The sequence below is a fragment of the Acipenser ruthenus genome, chromosome 20, assembly GCF_902713425.1.
Source record: "Acipenser ruthenus chromosome 20, fAciRut3.2 maternal haplotype, whole genome shotgun sequence".
In the NCBI taxonomy this organism is placed as follows: domain Eukaryota; kingdom Metazoa; phylum Chordata; class Actinopteri; order Acipenseriformes; family Acipenseridae; genus Acipenser; species Acipenser ruthenus.
Genome location: NC_081208.1, coordinates 1055066 through 1076470, shown reverse-complemented (window position 1 = coordinate 1076470; position 21405 = coordinate 1055066). Strand labels below are relative to the sequence as shown.

At 41.6% G+C, this 21405-nt stretch overlaps 1 protein-coding gene across 2 annotated transcripts in view; it reads left to right on the top strand.

Annotated features, from left to right (window-relative positions):
* The first annotated feature begins 244 nt into the window (after window positions 1–244).
* The window catches only part of LOC117425494 (intermediate filament family orphan 2), a 30076-nt gene continuing 8915 nt past the window's right edge, over window positions 245–21405 (top strand). For both annotated transcript variants that reach the window (XM_058993036.1, XM_058993035.1), the window contains exons 1-3: window positions 245–1260; window positions 18954–19014; window positions 19168–19263. In XM_058993036.1, the coding sequence (XP_058849019.1) occupies window positions 719–1260; window positions 18954–19014; window positions 19168–19263 (699 nt within the window). In that variant the 5' untranslated portion in view covers window positions 245–718. The remainder of the gene's footprint in view (window positions 1261–18953; window positions 19015–19167; window positions 19264–21405) is intronic.

Sequence of the window (21405 nt, the reverse complement as noted above, 5' to 3'; positions counted from 1 at the left end):
TTCTTATGATACAGTAATTACCAGTAAAGCCTAAACAGCATCACCTGCCACCAATTCACGTCATGCTTTGGAATGTTTTGTGTTATTATAATTCGGCAGGCAGCACCCGTATCAAAGCAACATTAGCAAGTTTACGGACTTGCCGTTAATAATACTTCCCCACCAACTCGGCTTCAGCCCTGGGGGAGAATGGCAGCTGTAGTTGGCTCCTAGCGCCTGCAGGGGGCAGAGCGCAGATATAGGAGTGGTGCATTGGAGTCACTGAACTCAGAATAGCGGAGACTTGTCCTAGTGTGCAGGACGGAGCTCTATTCGAAGCATTACAGTATCAGCAGTCTGCGCGTGTGTATGTATAGGCTTGCATGCGTTTAACTGCAAAAATTACAGCAATGGATGCGCCACTTACCGCCGCATACCCATCCTGAGTCCCCGGCACGGGAAAATAAATGAACGGTTTTATTTTGTATTAGAGTTTTGTACTTCTGATCAAAAAAACGCTTTCTCTTTTTTTAATTTTTTTTTTTTAAATAACAAATACAAAAGCTAGGCTGACAGCAATGGCTGCACCACAACGAGCCGAATTGTCAATCTCACTCCAAGGGTTTCGAGCATAGGAAACTCTGGTGGTCTCATTTTATATATAGAAAGAAAGGAAGACGGGCCTTTAAATATAGCGATTATTTTTTTGTGTTTTTTTTTTTTTTTTTAATACAGATTCATGATGATGAACTCGTTGCATTTCGCCGAGGGGTCTCAAGCATCTGGGTTCTCCGCGGTCCCCGTAGCCGGGTCTGCGGCCAGGGGTGCGCGCCCGGCGGTCACCAGTGCGCTGCGAAACGATCTGGGCTCCAACATCCATGTTCTGAAGACATTAAACGTGCGATTCCGCTGCTTTCTAGCCAAAGTACATGAACTGGAGCGAAGGAACAAGCTGCTTGAGGCACAGCTGCAGGAAGCTCTCCTCCAGAAGCCTCGCTGCCGACCCGTTTACACCCGGAACCAAGCGGTCCAGACCGACTTTTCCTCTTCGAATCCACCGGCCCCTGGGCTCTACCACCACTCTCGGCTGCCCGGAAACATTTGGAGCTTCACCCACGTTCGAAGACAAGGGGAGCGGTTCGAGACGTTGCAGGGTCCCGGGGTGACCTGGACGCATCCGGACGGGGTAGGGGTACAAATCGATACCATCACACCAGAACTTCGGGCGCTTTACAACGTGCTGGCCAAAGTCAAACGAGAGAGGGACGAGTACAAACGAAGGTAGGTGGGGTCTCTCTCTCGCTCTCCTTCCTTGATAATAATAGTGATCTAAACTCAAACATTATATTGATGCGTTAAGGTATATTGCGTCTTTGTAATTTATACCCAATTGCAGTTTTGCAGATTTCAATGAAACGATCCAATCCATCTGCAATGATTTAGCTAAACCGGATGTACAGCTTTGGCCAAAAGTTTTGCATCACCAAGTTATAGAAATAACAGATTTGCTTCATAAAGTCAAATGAAAGCTGCTGAATACACGTTAACATATTCAATTATATATACCGCTTTGTAGTTTTTCCATGTACTTAACGAAAAACTGACAATTGAAAAAATGTGACATTTCGAAATCTAACATGAAATACTGTATGGCTTCCGGTAGACTTTTGCGATATCATTTTGTAGTTTCTTTGATTAAGAGATACATTGTGTGTGTAATTGTATTTTCTTCGCTATCAAAAAGCTCACCTTATTTCCATTCTTTTAGGGTGGCTGCAAAGTGTATTTATTATTGGATACCGCAGATTGATTTTAAGATCCATCCCTTCGGTCTTATCAATGGAGATGTAATCAAATTCTGTTTCCTTTTTTGTGGAACCATCCTGCTTGGAAATTTAAAAAGTGATATTAATACACACCTTATTATTACATTGCCAAGAACTTAATAGATTCACAACCAGGTGTTTTGCCATTCACGGTTCCCAGGTTAAATTCTAAGCAAATCACCTTTTAATATTTGATCCCATCCCTTCTCTTAAATAGGTTTGTCTGTGTTGTGCTCAAGTTGCACACAGCGTTAGGTGTGAAATAAACAAAGCTGTGTCACTATGAAGTAACTTCAGTGATGGAGATTGTGTAGTGGTTTGATCCATTCCTGATCTTTAATAAGATACACCTGAGCTTGTTACCTTTACACTGGGGCTGATCAAGCTCCTAGTAAAACCTGAAATGGGTGACACTGCTATGCACTAGGAGTTTTATTCCCATCCCTGAAGTATGGTGTGGGTGGCTGATTTGGGAACATTGTAGGTGACCGTTTCTCATGAATTACTTTTATAAACTGTTTACTTAAATTCCCAGTAATTGTGTGTTTTTAAAATTATGCCTTTTAATTACACTTAATACTGTCCAAAACATGTACAGGTTTGTGCGCCTAGCAATTACAGTGAGTTCACGTGTTGTGTTGATGATGTCAAAGACTCAACTTAAATGAGTTAGGTAGAGGATGTATTCATACCAGCTACAAAACACATGTGTTCTTTAATGGAGATCCACTGTGTGAACTGCAATGAGCCATGTTGTGCTCTTGGTCTGGTATCACGATACAGACCTCTTTTACGATATGATATGTCCTGCAAGGAAAGTATCGTGATTCATCGGTTACACCCGGATCAGTCGCATCATTCTTGAGAAGGGCGTCTCCTTTCGTTTGAATAGATTGTTGGTATTGTTTAGCTCTTTGTTTTAGTATTTGACATGGCGGCAGGTACCAGTAAAGTAATTGTGCAGCTGCATGGGATAAGGCAATTAATCCACAGCTTTCCACCTCTTGGCATGCAGTTTCAAACCGTGGTTTTTAATTTACCACATTACAGCTCATACGTGCATGTATGTGAATTACCCTACTGAAGTTACCATTAGTATTAGTATTATCATTTATAACTGGAGTGTTTTGCAGGTATGCCTTTTACCTCTGAAGACCTGACTGCACAAGCTTAACGATAGGAACCATAAAGTTATAAATATGGGGTTAAGTCTTGGATTACTCAAAGCTGTTCCCTGTTAAGTTATTATTATTATTTTTTTTTTAAAAGACGACTTCAGCTGTCGTGTTTAATATGATCTCAGAATAGCCGTCCGCCGTTGATGCAAGTTTTGCTTGACCAGCGGAGTGGCTGAGGCACATGCCAGGGGGAGATTTAAAAAAAGATAGTCCCTTTGTTAGTGTTTCACTGCACTGTTAAGGCAGTGCTAATAGTTGCTATATGAGGCGATGGGCAGTAAATAATACTCTGTGTTTGGCGATTGTCATAGATACAGGAGCTAAAGAAAATAAAAAAAAAATACATTTTGTAACACCTGCCCCTTCTGCTTGAGCTCCTGAAAATCAGCTGGGGTGGACAGGACAGGACAGGACAGGCTTGTTGTTCATCGTTCAGACCAAGCAGATGTTTTAATGGGCCAGCATGCAGAAGTAAAGCATGTGTACAAATAACAGGCTGCATACTCTTTTCAGAGTCTTCATGTGTGCCTAGCCCCAGGGAACCGGACAGCACATCAGACAAGCAGGTCCTATTTTATGCTTTGCAGCTATGGTTTTTTTTCTGTCATCCGTTTTGTTCCAGCAGTTAATTTTTCAGATGTGTGTGAACCACCGCTGGAGACAGCTGTCTGCAACTAGCAAATACCTGGTTTGAGTAAACCTGCTGTTCTGCTCGAGTAACTGCACGTTCCTTACATGAAATGAATGAATGAAATATATTGTGTTAAATAACAGGAGTTATTGACATAAGAGATTGAGTAACCCCTGTTGGAATGACTGGAATCTCAAACAGCATAGGGAAATTAAACTCCCTTCACGGGGCAGTTTGAGCCATGTGGGGGTTTATGAGCATAATTGGGTACACCCAAGCCTTCGACTCAAGCGCACATTAGTAGAGGTCTCGTATATGCAGCTTGAGGTAAAATCTGGACTGGTCAGATCCGCAATGGAATGGGGTTTGTGCTTCTCGTCCCGTCCTCTTGTTTACAGCAACGTTTTGACCTCAATAACCCGATTGTCCTGAAAATATAATTACACGAGAACAGCTGGCCTATGTGGAGTTTTATCACAAACCAGACAGACATGATAAGCTGCGGTGAGCCTGCTGGGTAATGTGCCTGTAATCTTCAGAAACATAAGACTTAAATAATAAAAAATAAAATCACTTCCAGGAATAGTCTTGCAGCTGTGCCATTTCCTGCATGTTTTTTTTTTTTTTTTCAGCTAATTCATGTTATTAATCCTCAATCAGCCCGGGATACTTGCTAGTTATTTTCTTTCTCTTGCTTGCTGTTGCTGTGCCGTTTGTCATCATACAAGCTCATTAAAGCCCTGCAGTCTTGTGAGGACAGTTTCACAATCAGGAGAAGCAGAAGTATGTGAATGAAAGTAGCGGTTTGAACATTGCGCACGCATTGGTTCCAGTTCTTAGACAAAGCACAGAGCTGACAAGCTCGGACGAGCCTCAAGAGGCTCTCTTAAAAAAAATTAGGACTGGCTCAAAACTCTGTGCAATGGGAGTCTTTAGCCATCGCGCCAAATGTAACCACAAACATGTGCTGGAAAGACCAACTTGCAGCTGTCCAGGACACAGCTTTAGCAGCCGATGGTGCTCATTGGACAGCACAGAGTGTTGAAAGAGGGGGTTTGGCTGAGCACCCCAGCACATTCAGAATAGGATAGGAAACATTCTGTATCTAGACAGGGCATAGTCTTCACTTTCATAGCAATCTGAGCCATGTGTGCTGTAGTTGTTGGTGGCCTAATCTAAGGGTGCATGGTTGTGTCTAACTAAGCACACACACACACAAAAAAAAAAGCTATAATGTCTCAAAATGCAGTGGAGTGAGACACAAATAGGGACAGTAATTGCTGGAAGCAGCTTCCCTATGTTTGTCTATGTGTAAAGTACAAAGATCCCTATTTATTCAAGCTCTTCTTTTTATCTAGTGTGCAATATGAAATATTTTGTTGAAGGGATACAGTAGCACAGTGCTGTTACGAAGCATGAGAGAAGCAATAGTAGTTTTATTGTTTCATTGGGGTTCTCAAACATGTGTGTGTGTCTGAGAATACATAGATACACACATATCTGACCCAGATCTCAAAGTATTTATGTAGAAGGTAACCTGAGACTCCAGCAATGTGTGTCATAAAAGTACCCCTCCACCCTCCCCCACCCGGAGGCTTAGCAACCCATGTGTTCCTGGTCTCTCGCCTGTGATCTGATCCTTCATATCTGATCTGGAATGTGATTTAATGCAGCAGGAGCAGTAATAATCAGGGTAAAGCCTCAGATCTGTGCTCCTGTTTTGTCTGTTCAGCGTGCTCAAGGAGGAAGTGACTCCGTGCTTCCTGGGCTTTGTGCTCTGCGGCTGGGTGAGCGAGAGGGAGGGAGGGAGGGAGGGGGTCGGGTTGAGTGAGGTCATGCTTTTCCTGTGAGAGACTGTCTTGCTTGTGACGGTTCACTGGAGAGGGACTAAAGCAACCCCTCCTGTGTTGGGAACCTTTTATTATTTTTTTAGGGAAATGACAGAATTTGGCCCCTATGATAATGGTATGTTATTTGTGTAGGGGCTGGGAACTCTTCATACCAAACATTAGGCAATTGTTCATTTTGGGAAGGTTGTCTTTGGGGAGGAAGGGAAAGAATATGAATAATATTGTATTATAAAAGTAAAGGAGAACATGAAACTGTTTTCCGGCTACAGGGGCATGTTTCTGCAGTATATAAATGTCAAATATTGATTTAAGGGATATTTTATATGCAGCTGCATTATAAAAAACTGAAAAGGAGAAAAAACTGAAACTGAAAGGAGAAAAAATAAGTATTAGTGATTTCCACCAATATTGTTGTACATCTCTGCTGAAGAATTCTGTCCAGGTTTGTGATATTACTGATGTGTGAATGTTGTAAAAAAATAAATAAAATGCGCTCTAATATTTTAAGCCGGCCTTGGGTGCTATGTTTTCCGGGACGGTGTGGTGGCCCTTTCATCTGTTAATGTATACAAGTCTTAAAAGGATTGCTACACAGTGCATGAAACAGAATTGCAAAAAGAACGTTTCAGCCGCTGTCGATTTGAAGATGAGAGAAGGACTGCTGGCTGTACCAGTTCCATTTTCTAATCAGACGCAGTTTATAAAGGAGGCAGGACAGGATGCACTCGGAGTCTCAGCGTGAAGACCAGGATGCGACCTGATGCTCCGCTGCACAACTGATCAAAAGGCATTTTGTTAATCGCTTGATGTGCGCAACATGAAAGTGTTATTGGAAAAAGGTTTCTACAGCGGGCAGGGTATTTTTGCAGTGTAAGGGGTTACTCTGTGTTAAATGCCCTGAGCAGAATCCGCCCCTGACACAACATGAAGTAATACTGCGCTTGTGTCAAAGATTGTGTTATCGGACATTGTAAAGATTTTTCCAGTCCCAAAAGGATGGGTGGATATTTGTATAATAAAGGCATGATAATGAAAGAAACCGCACCCTAAGGGTTAACCTTTTAATAACAAATATTACACTTTTTATTATGATTTATGTTTGAAAAGGGACTTGTATATTTGTCAACAAATGCTGCTTTTTAAAATAACATTAAATTGCCAAAAAAGATTGAAAAAATAAGGTCCATAGTCCACATATTTCCCTAGTCTCATCTTGGCTAAGTGCTTACACATAACTAGGTTTTGGAAGGGACTGATTTCATTTAGCAGTTTCTAATTGAATCAGGGCAGTGCAGTGAACAAAGCAATACGGTAGGTTTGGCTGGGGTGAAGTTCATATGGGGTCAGTGCTTAACTAGCATATATGGATAGAGGATTCCATTCAAGAGTTCTTTAGAACTTAGAATGCCCGGATCTATTTCGATGCCCTCTAAGGATATATTAAAGATCGACCAGAGTTCTACTGCAGGAACCTGCAGCTGGACAGTTTTTGGGCTCTTAAGGAAGATATTATAAATAGTTCATTATTATTTAGAGACTTTTCCTTAGATTCCTTGGGGATACGTGCTGATAATGGCAATCGTGGCTTCAAGCGCCGTGCGTGCCGTAGCGCTCCCTTGATTTATTAACAGTCATACTGTACGGCAGCTCATAGCTGTGCTGCTGTCTGCATGAACTGAACCGCGCACAAAGGAATCTCTGTGAACGCAGCAACGCATTCATCTGCATAAGAATGGGATCGTTTAACGCTGTTCTTTTTAAAAATAAAATAAAATTTGAAGTAAAGCAGGTTCGTCAGTGCAAGAGCTTAATAAGTCCTTTGTTTTGCCTCGTATCACTTTAGTGTGGCGCAGGACAACATGCCCTTTGATTGCAGGGATTAATGAGGGAAGGAGCTGCAAATGCTGACGGCTTAGAGGGGCCCATTGTTCTGACTTGCTGGTTCAGAGGGAGGAGGAAAGTTCCTTCCAGATAGATTAGAGTGACTCACGGCATCAATCCCAGGGACTTCTCCTCGTGTCCAGGAATGCTGTTGGCTCTTGTGCACTGGAGCAGTTGAGAAGTGCTGTGAAAACTCTTTTACGTTAAAGCATCATGGTTGAACTTTCTGTTGTGCAGCAACAGTTTATCAATAGTAACGTCTGGATTGTTAATTAATGCATGTTGGTATCAATCGGCAGCATGTCAAAATATCTGTCTGAGCAAACAAATAGGGTTGTCTGGTAAATACACAGGGGTGCTGGTTTTACTGGTACCAGGTGGTTTACTCTAAACCCACATCCTACTGCATCCTGGCCCATTGCTCAAACCACTGAACTCCCTGTCTTAACAAGTCTTGCTTAAACGTGACTGTATTGTTAGATGCATTCCTTTAGCTTGGTAACCATAGTGACCTGCGCATAAGCAGTGATAGCATCCATTTGCCCTTTGGTCGGAGGTTAACTTTTGGTTATGGAGAATGCACTTGCAGTGTAAATGTGGAAGAAATACTGTGCGTTTCTCAAGCCTCTTTGGGAATGCTGAAGAAGACCTCTAATGATAGCCCACAGGCTGTGTGCTGCTTCATTCTTCCTTTCCTGTTTCTAATCTTTCCACTATAAATACCCTTGAAGTCCCACAAGGCTTCGTGCACAAACGCAGTGTGGGGGAATGGACACGTGTAAATTAATGGTAATACAACAACATGTGTGATTGCGCTAGTGTATATGGTAAAGACAGCAGTGAGTTCAATGCTTGCGGTCTGATTGATAGATGAGCTGTCTTTATTAATGCTGAAACTAGTTGAAGGGGAAAGCTGGTTACCTAAGAGCAGATCTGTTTACCAGGTGGAGTTCACAGACGTGCTGATCAGTTTACTTTGGCAGGACCTGAAAAGGACACAGTCTGCTTCTTTCCCAGGAGCACTGTAAGAAATTCCTGCCCAGTAAGAAATTCTTGCAATTGCCAGCGTGCTGTTGGTGTCCAGCAATAACAAGCTTTTAACCAGCATTGCACTCCAAATCCCAGTTCTGAACATGCTTGCCTTTATAAAAGATGTCCATATTAAAAGCATAGCAGTGTAATGAAGCACAATTGAAGCATAGTTAAGCCCTGTAAAACATATTAATAAATATGGTAAACCAGGGGTACATTTTGGTAAATACATAGTATAACCATGGAGAAAAGCATTTTAAAACTTCAGAAATGCAGTGCGGTAAACTTTTATAAAGGTAGCAGAAGTCCTGTTATTGCTAGACTTTTTAATCCATTATCAACTAACTGTTTTTTAACCAAGCTGTCTGTCCAGTACACCAATGTAATTTAATTCGCCTTCCACGTCAATGTTTGTAAAGACGAGTGATGTTCTGCCTTTGGTGTAGCTGTTTCAGTGTAGTGCTGTGTCATGTAGGGGATGCAGGAAGCATGGAAAATTGTCAAACCCAAAGGGTAAAAGTTTAAGCTGGTATATTAATCTCCAGCGTGAATGAGAACACTGCAGCCTCATCACGGTTTGTCTAGATGGGAAAAGAAGGAGTGAAATTCTTTGGGGGCTGCAGCTGAGCCTTGCTTTGAGCATTTCAATCCCGCATTGCATCCTGGCACAAACGCAAAACATTGTTTTAATTTGATTGGGCTCTTGTTTTTTTCCGTCTGAATAAAACTGGGACACAGACTGGCCCTGCATCCCCTCTCTCTCTCTCTCTCTCTCACGCTTGTCTAACCCAGCTCTCCTGAAGCACAGATCCGTCCGATTTGGTTATGTGTGCTGACACTGTCCTGGCACCCGTCCAGACCTCATTTAAAGACAAGACGAGGGAGGGGTTTTATAAATATGATTTTGACCCATCTCTCTGGGTCAAGGCCTGCTTCATCTGGAAAGCCTGATTGGCACCCTGCCCTGCTTGTCTTCTAAGAGCGAGACTGAGCTTTCAATCTTAGTACAGGAAGCAGCAAGGGACAAAATAGTGTAGCTGATCCCACACAGTATATTCCTGACCTCCAGCTTGTGTTCCTGTAACTGCTCAGTCATCAGAGTCTGCACTTTACTCACTAAAGGCTCACACTGTTGTAGACTCTTATGAATTAAATCCAGAAGTACAACATTGTCCAGGAATAACTTGAAGATGTGTCATTTTCACCATGAAGTAATGCTTATTTAACAAGCCGAGGAATAATAGTCTCTGAGACCACGTTGTTGCAGCCGTTGCTGAAGCAGGGAATCTCTAAATCCTGCCTGTGTCCCGATACTGTTTCACTGGGGGCCGATTCGATATTCTGTCTGATTGGTATAATTACGCTGTCAGCTGCGAGCAGTGCATCAGCTATTTGAAAGGTTGTTTTCATGGGGAGTATCTGCCTGGGTTATTTACATCTCACCCAAGGAAACACGCGGGTTTGTGTGGCGGGGATGATGAACAGCAGCTAATGAGCTGAGGAAAGTCTACAGGGCCGTGCATACTATCAGCAGGAGGGCTGTGTGTTTGCTTTACTGAGCCCTGATAGAAACACGGGATAGGGACACAATCATTGCTGTTTGGTATTCTGTTTGGTATTCTGCAGTGGAATTGATTTGTTTTGTGAGATGCTCAAACGCTATAGAGCAATGGTCAGCTCCTTTTCAGAGGGACTGTGGAGTACAAGGCCGGGTTCAGTGTTAAAGTAACTTGCAAACATTTTAAAATGATAATTAAAATTATATATATATATATATATATATATATATAGATATAGATATAGATAGATAGATAGATTGATTTATACGTACATACATTTACCAGCCTCATATTAACAACCTGCTACAGAATGCTCATTGAGGCTCTGAAGCCTCCTGCTCTGTGTGTGCGTGCGTGCGTGCGTGTGTTCCTGTGCACTGCTCCTTCACGCAGCACTGCGACGGCAGTCTCTTCCTCCCAATTCATTTAGCCTGCTTGTTTCGTGCCAGTTTCCTGTGGATAAAGTCACAGCACTGACAGCCCTGTTCATTGCAGCGTCAGACCACTGCTGTGAGGCTGCGGATCTTGGGCTGGGTAAATGTAATTGATATCGCCTCCCTGTCCACTATGTATGCCAGTCAGCCCTTGGGCAGCAGCATGTTTAACGAAAGCACCAGATGAGCTGCGAGCAGGTGTTTCCTTGTTATCTTATTTGCCTGTCCGATAAACATCCAGGTCAACGGCCTACATTAACTACACTGGTCTCTATTAAGATTATTCAATTATGTATAATTCCTTGTACTTAAATTTCACAACAGACTAAGGAAACCGAGTCCTCGTGTAGAGTGAAAATGTATTGGCAATTGTATGAAAGAAAATGTGTTGGTAATGTTAAACCAGTTTGTTGGAGGTGACTTTGGCGATTTGCTAAGGCAACTGCACTTGTCCTTTGGCTTAAAATGATTGAATGATAAGGCATGTGCTAGAAAGTATGGGAAAGGAGAAATTAAACAATTGGCCACAGTAATCTGGTGAAAGAGAGTAGTTAGTGGTTGGTTGCACCTGTGTGAAGTAAACAGACGAGAGAAAAATGAAGAGACTGATATGATCACCATTGCAGAGATCAAAAGTGATTAGAACAATAAAGGTACAGAGCAGACATGGTTTCTGTACCGCTGCCCAACACTCCCTTTTCCCAGCTGTGCATTAGAAAGCGCAAGTCCTTTGCAGTTGTTGTTGTTTTGTTTTTCTAATCAAAAGACAAGGAAGCGGCATTGTTGCAGGATTATATTCTGAACGTCAGCCTCTGATGTTGAAGGACAGGTTCGTTGAGCTCCGTGTTATGTTACATGTGTTTTTTTTTTATTGTTGTTTTGTTTTTTTCTTTTGTTTGTTGAAGAAATCACTTAACAGGCCACTTGGACATTTCACTGCAACAAATCCTGCAATAACGCTGTCGTGAAGAAAGAGTTGGCAGAAATCCTCAATCAACTGTATACCAAAGATTGTTGGCAACCTCTATCAATAAATATATATATAATATATATATATAATATATATATATATATATATATATATATATATATATATATATATATATATATTATATAATTGCTTTTAGTATTGGAAGCGTAGTGCTTTGTATATCTTAATTAAATGTAGATTTATTTAGGCTGGATTATTTAATCTAATGCGTAAAGCATCCCTGACAATGTTCTTCTGATTCACATCACATATATGATGCAGTATTATTAGTGTAAGGTGATTTTGTTAAGGCAGCATGGTCATTATTATAAGAGATTTGACACTGACATCTTGTTTTGGCTCTGGCTGGTAATGGGTACATCTGGGTTGGCAATGTCATAATGCTGTGCTATTACCCAGTCGTGGAGTCTTTAACCCTGGTTTAAAGTCTCCACCATAGGAAGGCAGCTGTACGAGAAACGATGCCCCCATTCTACCCATGTCAAGCTTTGTGTGCATCTGGCAGATCCTTCATATGACTTGTAAAGCCTTCAGTGTAACCTGAAGAACCTCCGACACAGAACCAGTTATAACGTGGTAGAGTCATGGCTCCCGTTTGCACCAGAATGCCATCCCACTGGGATCTGCATTCTCGTTCTAAGGTGAAACAGCACTATGGCTCTGGTATTGCTATATTACTGTATTATCAGTATTACTTTTAAGTCCTTCAGTATTTCCCACTTAGCCTTTTAATAGTGAGGTTTTGTAATGGGTTTGAGCCAGCCCAGTACCTGAAATGCCAATTACTGTGAAAACATTATCCCACAGAATTCCAATGAATCCAGATGGGGGTGTAGACTTGTTGTTCTAAGAAGCATTCCACAGCCTACTCTGTGCCGATACATGCCAAAACAGCAAGCGCCAAACACAGAAAACACAAGTCTGTGCTTAGCACCTTTAATAAGGTGATTGTAATGTTTTAGAAAATAATTATCTGTACATTCTCCAAGTTCTCATCACACGCAATCCTGTGGGTAAACACCTGGCCACACCCGTCACTTTGTTATATGAATTAAACTTTTTTGGTTTTTTTTTTTCACGAGGAAATGGGGGATATGTGTAACAGGGCGGCTCAACTGGATAAATGATTATAATTGCATTTATAATTTATAAAAGCTTTTCTTTTTTTGTTGTATGGATTTACAGTTTGCACCTTCATTCGTGTTTTTTTTTTTTTTTAATGATAAGGATGCATTTGGGTTGCTTGTAATCTGGTTTCAAATTGTGCAAGTTATCGACCATTGAATTAAAATAGCTTTTAGTTCAGGGGCTGGGGAAGGTATTGAGTTTAGCCGTCCCAGTGATTGCTTGGGTCATTTTGGTGTCATTCATACAGACAGCCATACAGTGCATTGCATCAGCAAGCTATTGGACCTCCAGATCCAAGAGCCCCAATAACTACTCAGCCAGGAGATTACTAAAGTAATCTAAACTCATCCTAAACCATTACATTGCAGGGGCAGCACAGGCCATCATTGCAGTTGAATGAATCAGTCGCACAGCTGATGGTGTGTGTTTTTTTTTAAGAATGATCTCATTGGAAATTCATAACGAGCCATGCAGATGTCATCAAGGAAAGTTTAAAAGGAACAGCATCCTTTAATTATGTTTAGTGAATTCAGCAATCTTCATAGGCGTGTGCAACTACGTTTTATGATTTTATGATTTTCATTATTTTAATCTCAACAGGGCTTTCGATTTAACGCACCCTGAAATCGGTTACCTGTGCTTCCTTATGTTTGATAGATCTTTAGAGGTAAAACGAGGTTTCCATAGCTATACGTTAGGTTTTTTTTAAATGCAGACTGGATTTATAGACAGCCAGACAATACTGAACTGTAAGTTGACAACAGTACTTTTGAGTTGATTCAGGTGTCTTGTTGCTGGTGTACAGAGGGCAAAACAAAACAGAATAAAGCCCTCCTTGTGAAGGCTCACCAGCCCCTTATTGTGTGCCTCACTCCCTGGGGTAACAGTTATTCGGCTTTGCGTGAGAACCTAATAGTCAGATTTCTAGGGGGCAACAGGGATTAGTTGCCCCACCCAGTACTGTACCTTTCTACCTAATTATATAACCATTAAGAATAGGCACATGTTTGAATCGAACACCAGCCTGCTGTATAATTAAGGAAATGCCTTTGGCTGAAGGGTACTGCGATTTCATGGTGCTTTCCAACAGCTTATGCCTGCCTGCCATGGAAGAGTATCTCAACCTTTTCGATATGTCACGAAAACTCACATAGGTGCGAATGTCCAATGGTGAGACCTGCAGGGAAAAGGTTGATTGATGAGGTGCTGGGAAGCATTTCTTGGTAGCACAGAGTATCAAACAAAAGGGTGTTTATTCCAATGAAAGGGGTCTCGGAATGTTTGCGTGAGTGGAACATTCCGTGTGATTTGAGAACATTCCGTGTTCCCACCTCGCACGTACTCAATGAGGTGCATGAGCCTGAACCCTTGAGTCACCGTGGGAACCCTCTGTTAGGTGTGCATCCCCCTTGTGCTTGTAATGTGTGGGAGAGCCTGGGTGCTGCTTTTAATAGGGGAGTGAGGAATTGAGCAACCAGCTGCGAGACGGCTGTGATGCATTGCAAGTGAAGCCCGAAGTGCTAATGACGGACCTGGATTGGAATTCTTCATGGTCAGTCTGGGACTGGAGATAAGAAGCAGAGGAATCCAGTAAAATGTGACCTTCATGTGGGTAGCTGTCTGGGGGGCTGACCCTGCAATATTGTCTGCAGGGTTTAGAAAATGTTATTTAAAAAGAAATCTGGTTTTGTTTTGATACTTTTCTCTCTGTGTATTTTAATTTGTTTGTTTTGTTTTGGGGGGCCTGCAGTGGGCACTGGGATTTAGGTGCTTTGGCAAGCAAGGATCTCCCTCCTGCAATCAATCTCTTTGACAGGTTGCAAAAAGATTGCTTTGAAAGCAGAGCTCAAACCATGGACTGCTATACGAGTGCGCCTGTCCTCAAGAATGCAGTAATCTGAGACAAATCCAGGAGAAAAAGCAGTCTGTGATATCTCAATACACAGCATATATCGTGCTGTTTTTTCAGCCCTGAGAAGCCTCTTGTGCACCACTTCAGCTGAGTGGTGTATGAATCAGAAAAAAGTTGACAATTTACCATCAATCGCTGCACACTGGATCAATTGAATATATTGATTGATACTGATTTAAATCTAGGTATTTTTCAGCACTGGGCTTTGTATATTCATTTCAACGAACTCAAGCTTCAACGTCATCTATAGTAATAAGATGAGGGTCAGTCTTAAGTGAATAAGTCTAAACCTTCAATTTCCATTGAGGCTCCTGGAATTCGCACTTATGGTCTTGAGAAGTGGTATATTGGGAATTAGTCTGGAACATAAGGGAGTTAAATACTACTGAGTGTAATAATATTGGATTTTACTACAATAGCAAGAAGGTCATTTAACCCCTTTTAATATGGAACTTGGAAGGAAGCACATTTGCATAGTTGGCTCATATTATTGTACTGTTCCAATAACCAGACGTGCTGTGTGATTGTTGGGGATGAATCCTAAAATTAAGCAAGGGTCCAGAGAGCTGAAAGAGCTGTGATCATTTCAAGTTTTAATATGAAAACGTAAATCCGCAATCTGATACGGTGTGTGTGTGTGTTTTTTTTTTTTTTTTTGCATGTAGGAGATGACATTTAAATCAGATGTTTATGATTCCAGTGCTAAAGTAGCTCATCCTAGCAAGCATGCATTTGCTTAAATAGCTTCCAGTAACTCAAAAGTGCTTGTTGCAATGTGTCTTTGAAGGCGTGACAGCGTTCCCAACAATGTTGAAGAAGGCAGGGCTGGTCCTGTGAATCGTACCCCATAGTAAAATGCTCAGATGCCTCAGATTCCACGCATGCCGTCGAGTCTGTTCTCTTACTTTTCTAGTGCACAGTATTGTCAGGGAGCTGAGCTTAAACCTTGGGAGCGGCTACAAGTGGAATTTACTTTCTTTTAAATGGAAACTGTAGGATCCTCATTTAGTTCTTTGCACTGTTCCTACTCTGATTTGGTTAAACTTAATTCAATGGTAAAAACAGGTCAAGTCGTCAAACATTTGGGCTGGTGGCTTCATCGATGTTATGGGCGATGTTAACACCAAATTCTCATTTATATAATAATTTCACCACATAATCATTACAGGCACTAACAAGCAGAAAGTTTGTTTACTTGAAAGTAATCCTTACCTTTTTTAAAATAACAAAAAATGTGTAAACTAATCGGTTAGAGATTCATTTAATAATACAGTTTATCTGTTCCCCCACCAGTGCAGTACAGTATCGTACTCTGTTAAAATGAAAATATTTGGATCAACCATTTTCCTTTTCACATGGATGTGCTGACGGTAAATTATTTCAGCAATGAACCTTTAGCTTCTGCACATCCTTGTGACTAGTTTAAAATGGATTGCTGTCAGTTCTAATGATGAACTGCCTGAGAGTCGGTATGACAGCCCCTTGCAAGCATAGTGCTGCTCAACATGCAAGGAGAGCGTGTAGCATCACCATAGAATCACCTGGTGCTGCATCTAGCAACCAAATGGACAGCTGCAGAGTTCTACAGGCAATTATGATGTAGCGTGAGGCTGTCTGGGAACCCACGCTTGAAAGGTATTCTGTGGGACTTCTTAATGACAGATTGTATACCTTGATATCAGAGAAACATCTTAGCTGTCTATTGTTATACCTGGGAAAACAACCTACTAGAACAGCAGTGTAGTCAGCCGTAGCCTTCGGATCTAATTGGCCTGCAGCAATAACGTACTCGGGTTATGTAGTTGAATTCTGTTCAGGTTGGGCCGTGACCACTGCTACACAGAAACTTTCACCGAACAGTACAGTGCTGCCTTGGAGATCAAAACATGAGAGTTTTGTTTTAAGTTAATTGAGACTCTTGAACTGGTTTAAAAGGTAAGCCACTCAGCCCATGATTAGCACGGGTGCAGATAATTAACTTAGTCAAACAATTCAAGGATACAGTCTGGAGAACATTGTTTGTATAACCAGTGTGGGTAAAACTCTTGTCTTGTCTTTTGTTTTTAAAATGTGTACCTAATGCATCAGCTTACAGGGTGATTCTTTTACATGCATTTTCCTGCTGCACTCATAAAGGCTATTTTAAATAAGTAGAATGCAGACACTTCTTGGTAATAAGATTGAAATGAGTCTAGGCAGCTAAATTTAACTGCATGCTTTCTCAGAGTGATGCAGTCCTACTTCCTCATTTAGTTTGTTCCCTGTTTGCCGTTGCCATGGAGACATTTTTCGGAGGCCGAGAGCTGTAATTAAAACAGAGATATTTTCAGGGTGATTTTAGTCGCCAATGCAAATGTCAGTGCTATAGGGTTTAATGTGTTCACTACCATTCAGAACCACACAAAGGCAGAGCCAACAGTATTATACAATAATATAAACCCCAGCAACCTCTATAGACTTCAGCGCAACAGAAGGGTTCGAGTTTCAAAAGCCTGATAAAATGTAACATACAAGCATAAAATGAAACCTTGCTGGGCTGTTTATAAAGAATGTATTCCGCTGTGGGTTTTTATTTTGTTATGCTTAGGGGGATTGTCTAACCTCGAAGAACAAAAGAGGAACTGTCTCTGTGTTGTCATGGGTTTCCCCTATGCAAGTTTGAGCTCTTCTCTTCAGTTCAGTCTCGCACATTTCTGAGTCTCTTAAACTGTTTATGCTTTGACTTCCAGTTCTAACTATTAGGCTGAAGTCTCCAGGCCTGTCGCGCAGCCTTATCCCAATCGGAAAGAATGCCTCCACAGTTTATAAACTTTATATAAACACAACAATTTCAGCAACAAGGTTTTTCAAGCTACTGTGTGTGTGTCACGAGTCTCTGCTAAGCCTGAGACAAAGAAAATACCCGGAGCTTCTGAAAAGAAATTGCAGGGCTTCCAGACTGCCTGCTTACTGTAGAGGGCTTTCTGCTGCCATGCACCCAGACCCTGAAATTCAGAAAGAAGCTGAAAACTTGGAAATTGGACTGTCATTTCCTTAGGCAGTTTCTATCTGCGCAGACTCGGACAGTAAAGGCACTGGGGTCTGGGTATTCCTGCCGGTACTAATTAATCAGTCTGCTGTAGTTAAGTTCAGGATGTATTAGGTTAGAATAACAAAAACATCATGAGAATTAGTCGTGTTACTGGCCCATTACCCCAAAACCAGGAGGGACAGCAGCCGTCCAGGACCAGGGTTGAGTAGACCTGAAGTAGACTATGCCACTCTAAGGTGACATATATGCGGTACTATTATGGATTTTTGTGTTAAATGTATGTTTGTTTTTTTACTGCTAACCCTAACTTAGGGTTAGGACCTAACTTAGCCTAGTAGGGGCCCCCCATGGCTTGGGGCCCGATTGCTAACCCCTAAAACCGGCTTGGCTTGCAGTACAGCTACAGTAGAGGATCTTTTGATATCTTTTAAAAACCCTGGTCGCTCACCTACATGGTGTTCAGTAAGCCAAGCAGCCACCTCCTAATAACTCTTAATGTATGATAAGTTGTTATTATTATTATTATTATTATTATTATTATTATTTATTTCTTAGCAGACACCCTTATCCAGGGCAACTTACAATTGTTACAAGATATCACATTATTTTTACATACAATTACGTTATTTTTTACACATTATTTTTACATACAATTACCCAGTTATACAGTTGGGTTTTTACTGGAGCAATCTAGGTAAAGTACCTTGCTCAAGGGTACAGCAGCAGTGTCCCCCATCTGGGATTGAACCCACAACCCTCCGGTTAAGAGTCCAGAGCCCTAACCACTACTCCACACTGCTGCCCATAGTTCACCTCAGGCTTCTGCCCTTGTGACATTCCCTACTGTAAGAGCCATTCTCATGCAGGCTCAGTTGTAATGCAGGGAGTCTTCTCAGTGATTAAAAACATTTAAAAAGTAGTTATCTCATGCATGAAATAGGCTGGGGCTGCTGCTGAGCATAGCTTAACTGTCTCGTGTTTATTTCTTAGCAGACAACCTTATCCAGGGCGACTTACAATCGTAAGCAAATACATTTCAAGTGTTATATCATCCCTTTCAGGTCTGAAGTCAATTCAAAGTCAAAGGCTGTGATCCTCACTTACAGCTTAAGAAAATTGTGGTGTTGGAATGGTATAACACAAAATCTTGAAGCCAGATTAACATTCAGAATTTATTAATGTATATATTTTGCACCAGTAAGCAAAAACAAACCGCTATAAACGGTTGCCCAACTGGCAAAACATCACTAAGGGTCCAGGTTTGGGGGAATTTCCTTTGATCTCACATATGTTCTTGCAAAGCAACCAGCATGTAATAATATAAATCATATAGTTTAAGACCTGTCTACTGTATATGAGGCACCCTGACCACACAGCGCCCCCTGATGCCATGGTGGGGTTATTGCAGATTATAGAGCCAATCAAGATTATCCATAAAGGCAGGCAGGATTCCAGGGCAGTCAAATTCAGCCCCTGTGTTGTTTATCATGCTGACAGTGCCTGTGATGTTTTCTTTTCCAGATGGGAGGAGGAGGTAGGACGAAGACAGGAGGTGGAAGCCATGGTGGAGACACTGCAGGAGGTGAGTGCTGACTGCAGTGAGCAGTACACTTGAAGAAGTCCTTTTCCTGCAGTTACAATATTTGGCCAGCTGGTGGCCCTCTGCTATGCCAAATTATAACAAAATGTAATTTTATATATATATAAATATATATTTATTTTTTTGTGCCTTCAGAATGCACAGGAGTCCGAAGTCATTCAAGATGAGCTGAATGATAAAGTGGAGCGGCTGAAGGCAGAAGTGGTGGTCTTCAAAAGCCTCATGACCGACGTGAGTATCTTATTATTCACAGGCGCTCCCATGAAACTCATCCATGTGCCTATAGAGATATCCCAGTAGTGCTTGTGAACGCAAGGGCTTGTGTTAACGAATTGAAAATCCTAACCAGGATCGCACCAGTCGAGATGCAGCACTTCCCTCCTGTGGGTCTTTCGCTTCTATCCGTTTTCAAATCTTTAAGACTGGTTCATACTTCAGTCTTGCGATGCGACCACCTAGAGTTCAACTGTGCCTAGCAGTCTCCCTGTGGTCACCAGACAGCGGCTCGATGAGAGAGACTAGAAATCACCCGCAGAGGCGGCTGTGTGATTTGAAGCATGAACCAGCCTTTACAGTGGAACTGAATTACAGCAGGTGTCACGTGAACTAGAGCAAGAACGAGCCCAGGTCCGAGGCTGAGCCCACAAGTTGTAAATATTGACCTTCAGATGCTTGAATTGCATTGACTTTTGAAGGATCAGGATTGTAAAGATTGCTTTTAATTTATATTATAAATGTGGATTAACTTGAATTGGATGCTAGCAGTGTTCTCTTATCTTTAAGTGTCTTAGGTTTAAATGTGTTTCAGATGTGTCAATGAATCAGACTCCTGAGTACAGTAGCAGTGTGTATAGTGCCTAGTCAAAGAAGGAACCTGTTTGTTCCTATTGCAATAACAGCATGTCAGGAACATCAGAAGCACTTTTCTAGGTGCTACTTTTTTTTTTTTGTATTTTTTTAAAGTAGAACTTAACACTTCCTTCCAAGCACTGAGGGCTTCTGTCATTTTGAATGTCCTATAACCAATAGGCCAAATTGTTTTCAGTTGAAGTAGTACAAACACGTTATGTCCCTCCTGAGTGTGCTGGCTTCACTCAACACCCCTCCTTCCCTCCCACCCCCCCCCCACGACTATTGGCAGAAACTAAGCAGGACAAAATATCGTACTCCCTTATTTGGTATTGTAAGCAGCAGAGAAATGTCTTGAAAATGCAAGAGTGACTCAAACAGAAAGGTTAAGCTACTGTCTGAGTAACCGGCTGGATTTAAAAGCATACACATAGTTGATTTCAGGAAATCCTGTGTTCTGTTTCTCTTATTGTTGCTGTGCTAGTCTGCCTCGCCCCCCTCCTTCCCTAAAGCTGCTAGCTTTGTGTTGGATGGGAATGTGCTGTAGCTCTTTTATAGCAGGGGGCTGGATCTGGTTCCAATTTTAACATTTTTTGTCTTGATTTTTAAATTGATACACGCAACTGTTTGCTTCTGCGTCAAAAAAAATATTTAAGGAAGCAAGCAGTGCCGTCCGGTAGTTGGAGATCAGTCCTGGGTCTCCACCCAATCTTGGCCACTAACCCCACGTGTGATCATTTAAAAGTCTCTAGACTTCCGTGTGTCTCAGTCCTGACTCTGCTGTAACAAATCAGAGCTTTGATTCTTGCGCGGTATCATCCATAACTGTAGCATGAGAAATACTAAAAGTTCAATGATGAAGTTTCAGTGTTTCTTATGTGGGGTATCCTGTGCCCTCCCCCATGGTAATTTGAACACCACCTTTCTGGGGGTAATTCATCAAACATGATTTATTTTGTCATTACTTATGATTAAGGGTATCAAGAGGCTGCCATGGGTTGCCCAGAGTCCCGGTTTAAAGCTGATTGAACACAGCTGGAAACATCTTGACATGAAAGTAAGAGCCCCGAAAAACAAATAAAAACAGCAAATCCCTGCCAGTGTGGAACAGCTGCAAGATCAAGTGTGGCTGAGCCTACTATACGATGAATTACCCCCCAAATAAATGGGGTGTTTCAAAATGACTGGGTGTTCAAAAACAAATGGTGTCAACCTCAATTACTTTAAATGCAATTAAACTCACCAACACCTTCTTGGAATGTCTGCTTAAGTAAATATATTTTTTCATTCTATGTATTAATAATCAAGACATTCATTATGACAGTTCAGTGTCTGGTGTATCTGTTCCACATTAGGATCCCCCCCCCCCACCCCCCCACCCTGTTCTCCAAAATAATTACCAGAGGTTTAAAAACAAGAGAGTAACGTACTCCTGCACTTGCAAAACACATTTAGGGCTCAGCCTTACTAAGCTTTTGCTCCTGGAAAGTTTCCTAACACGAGAAAAAAAAAAAAAAAAAGAAG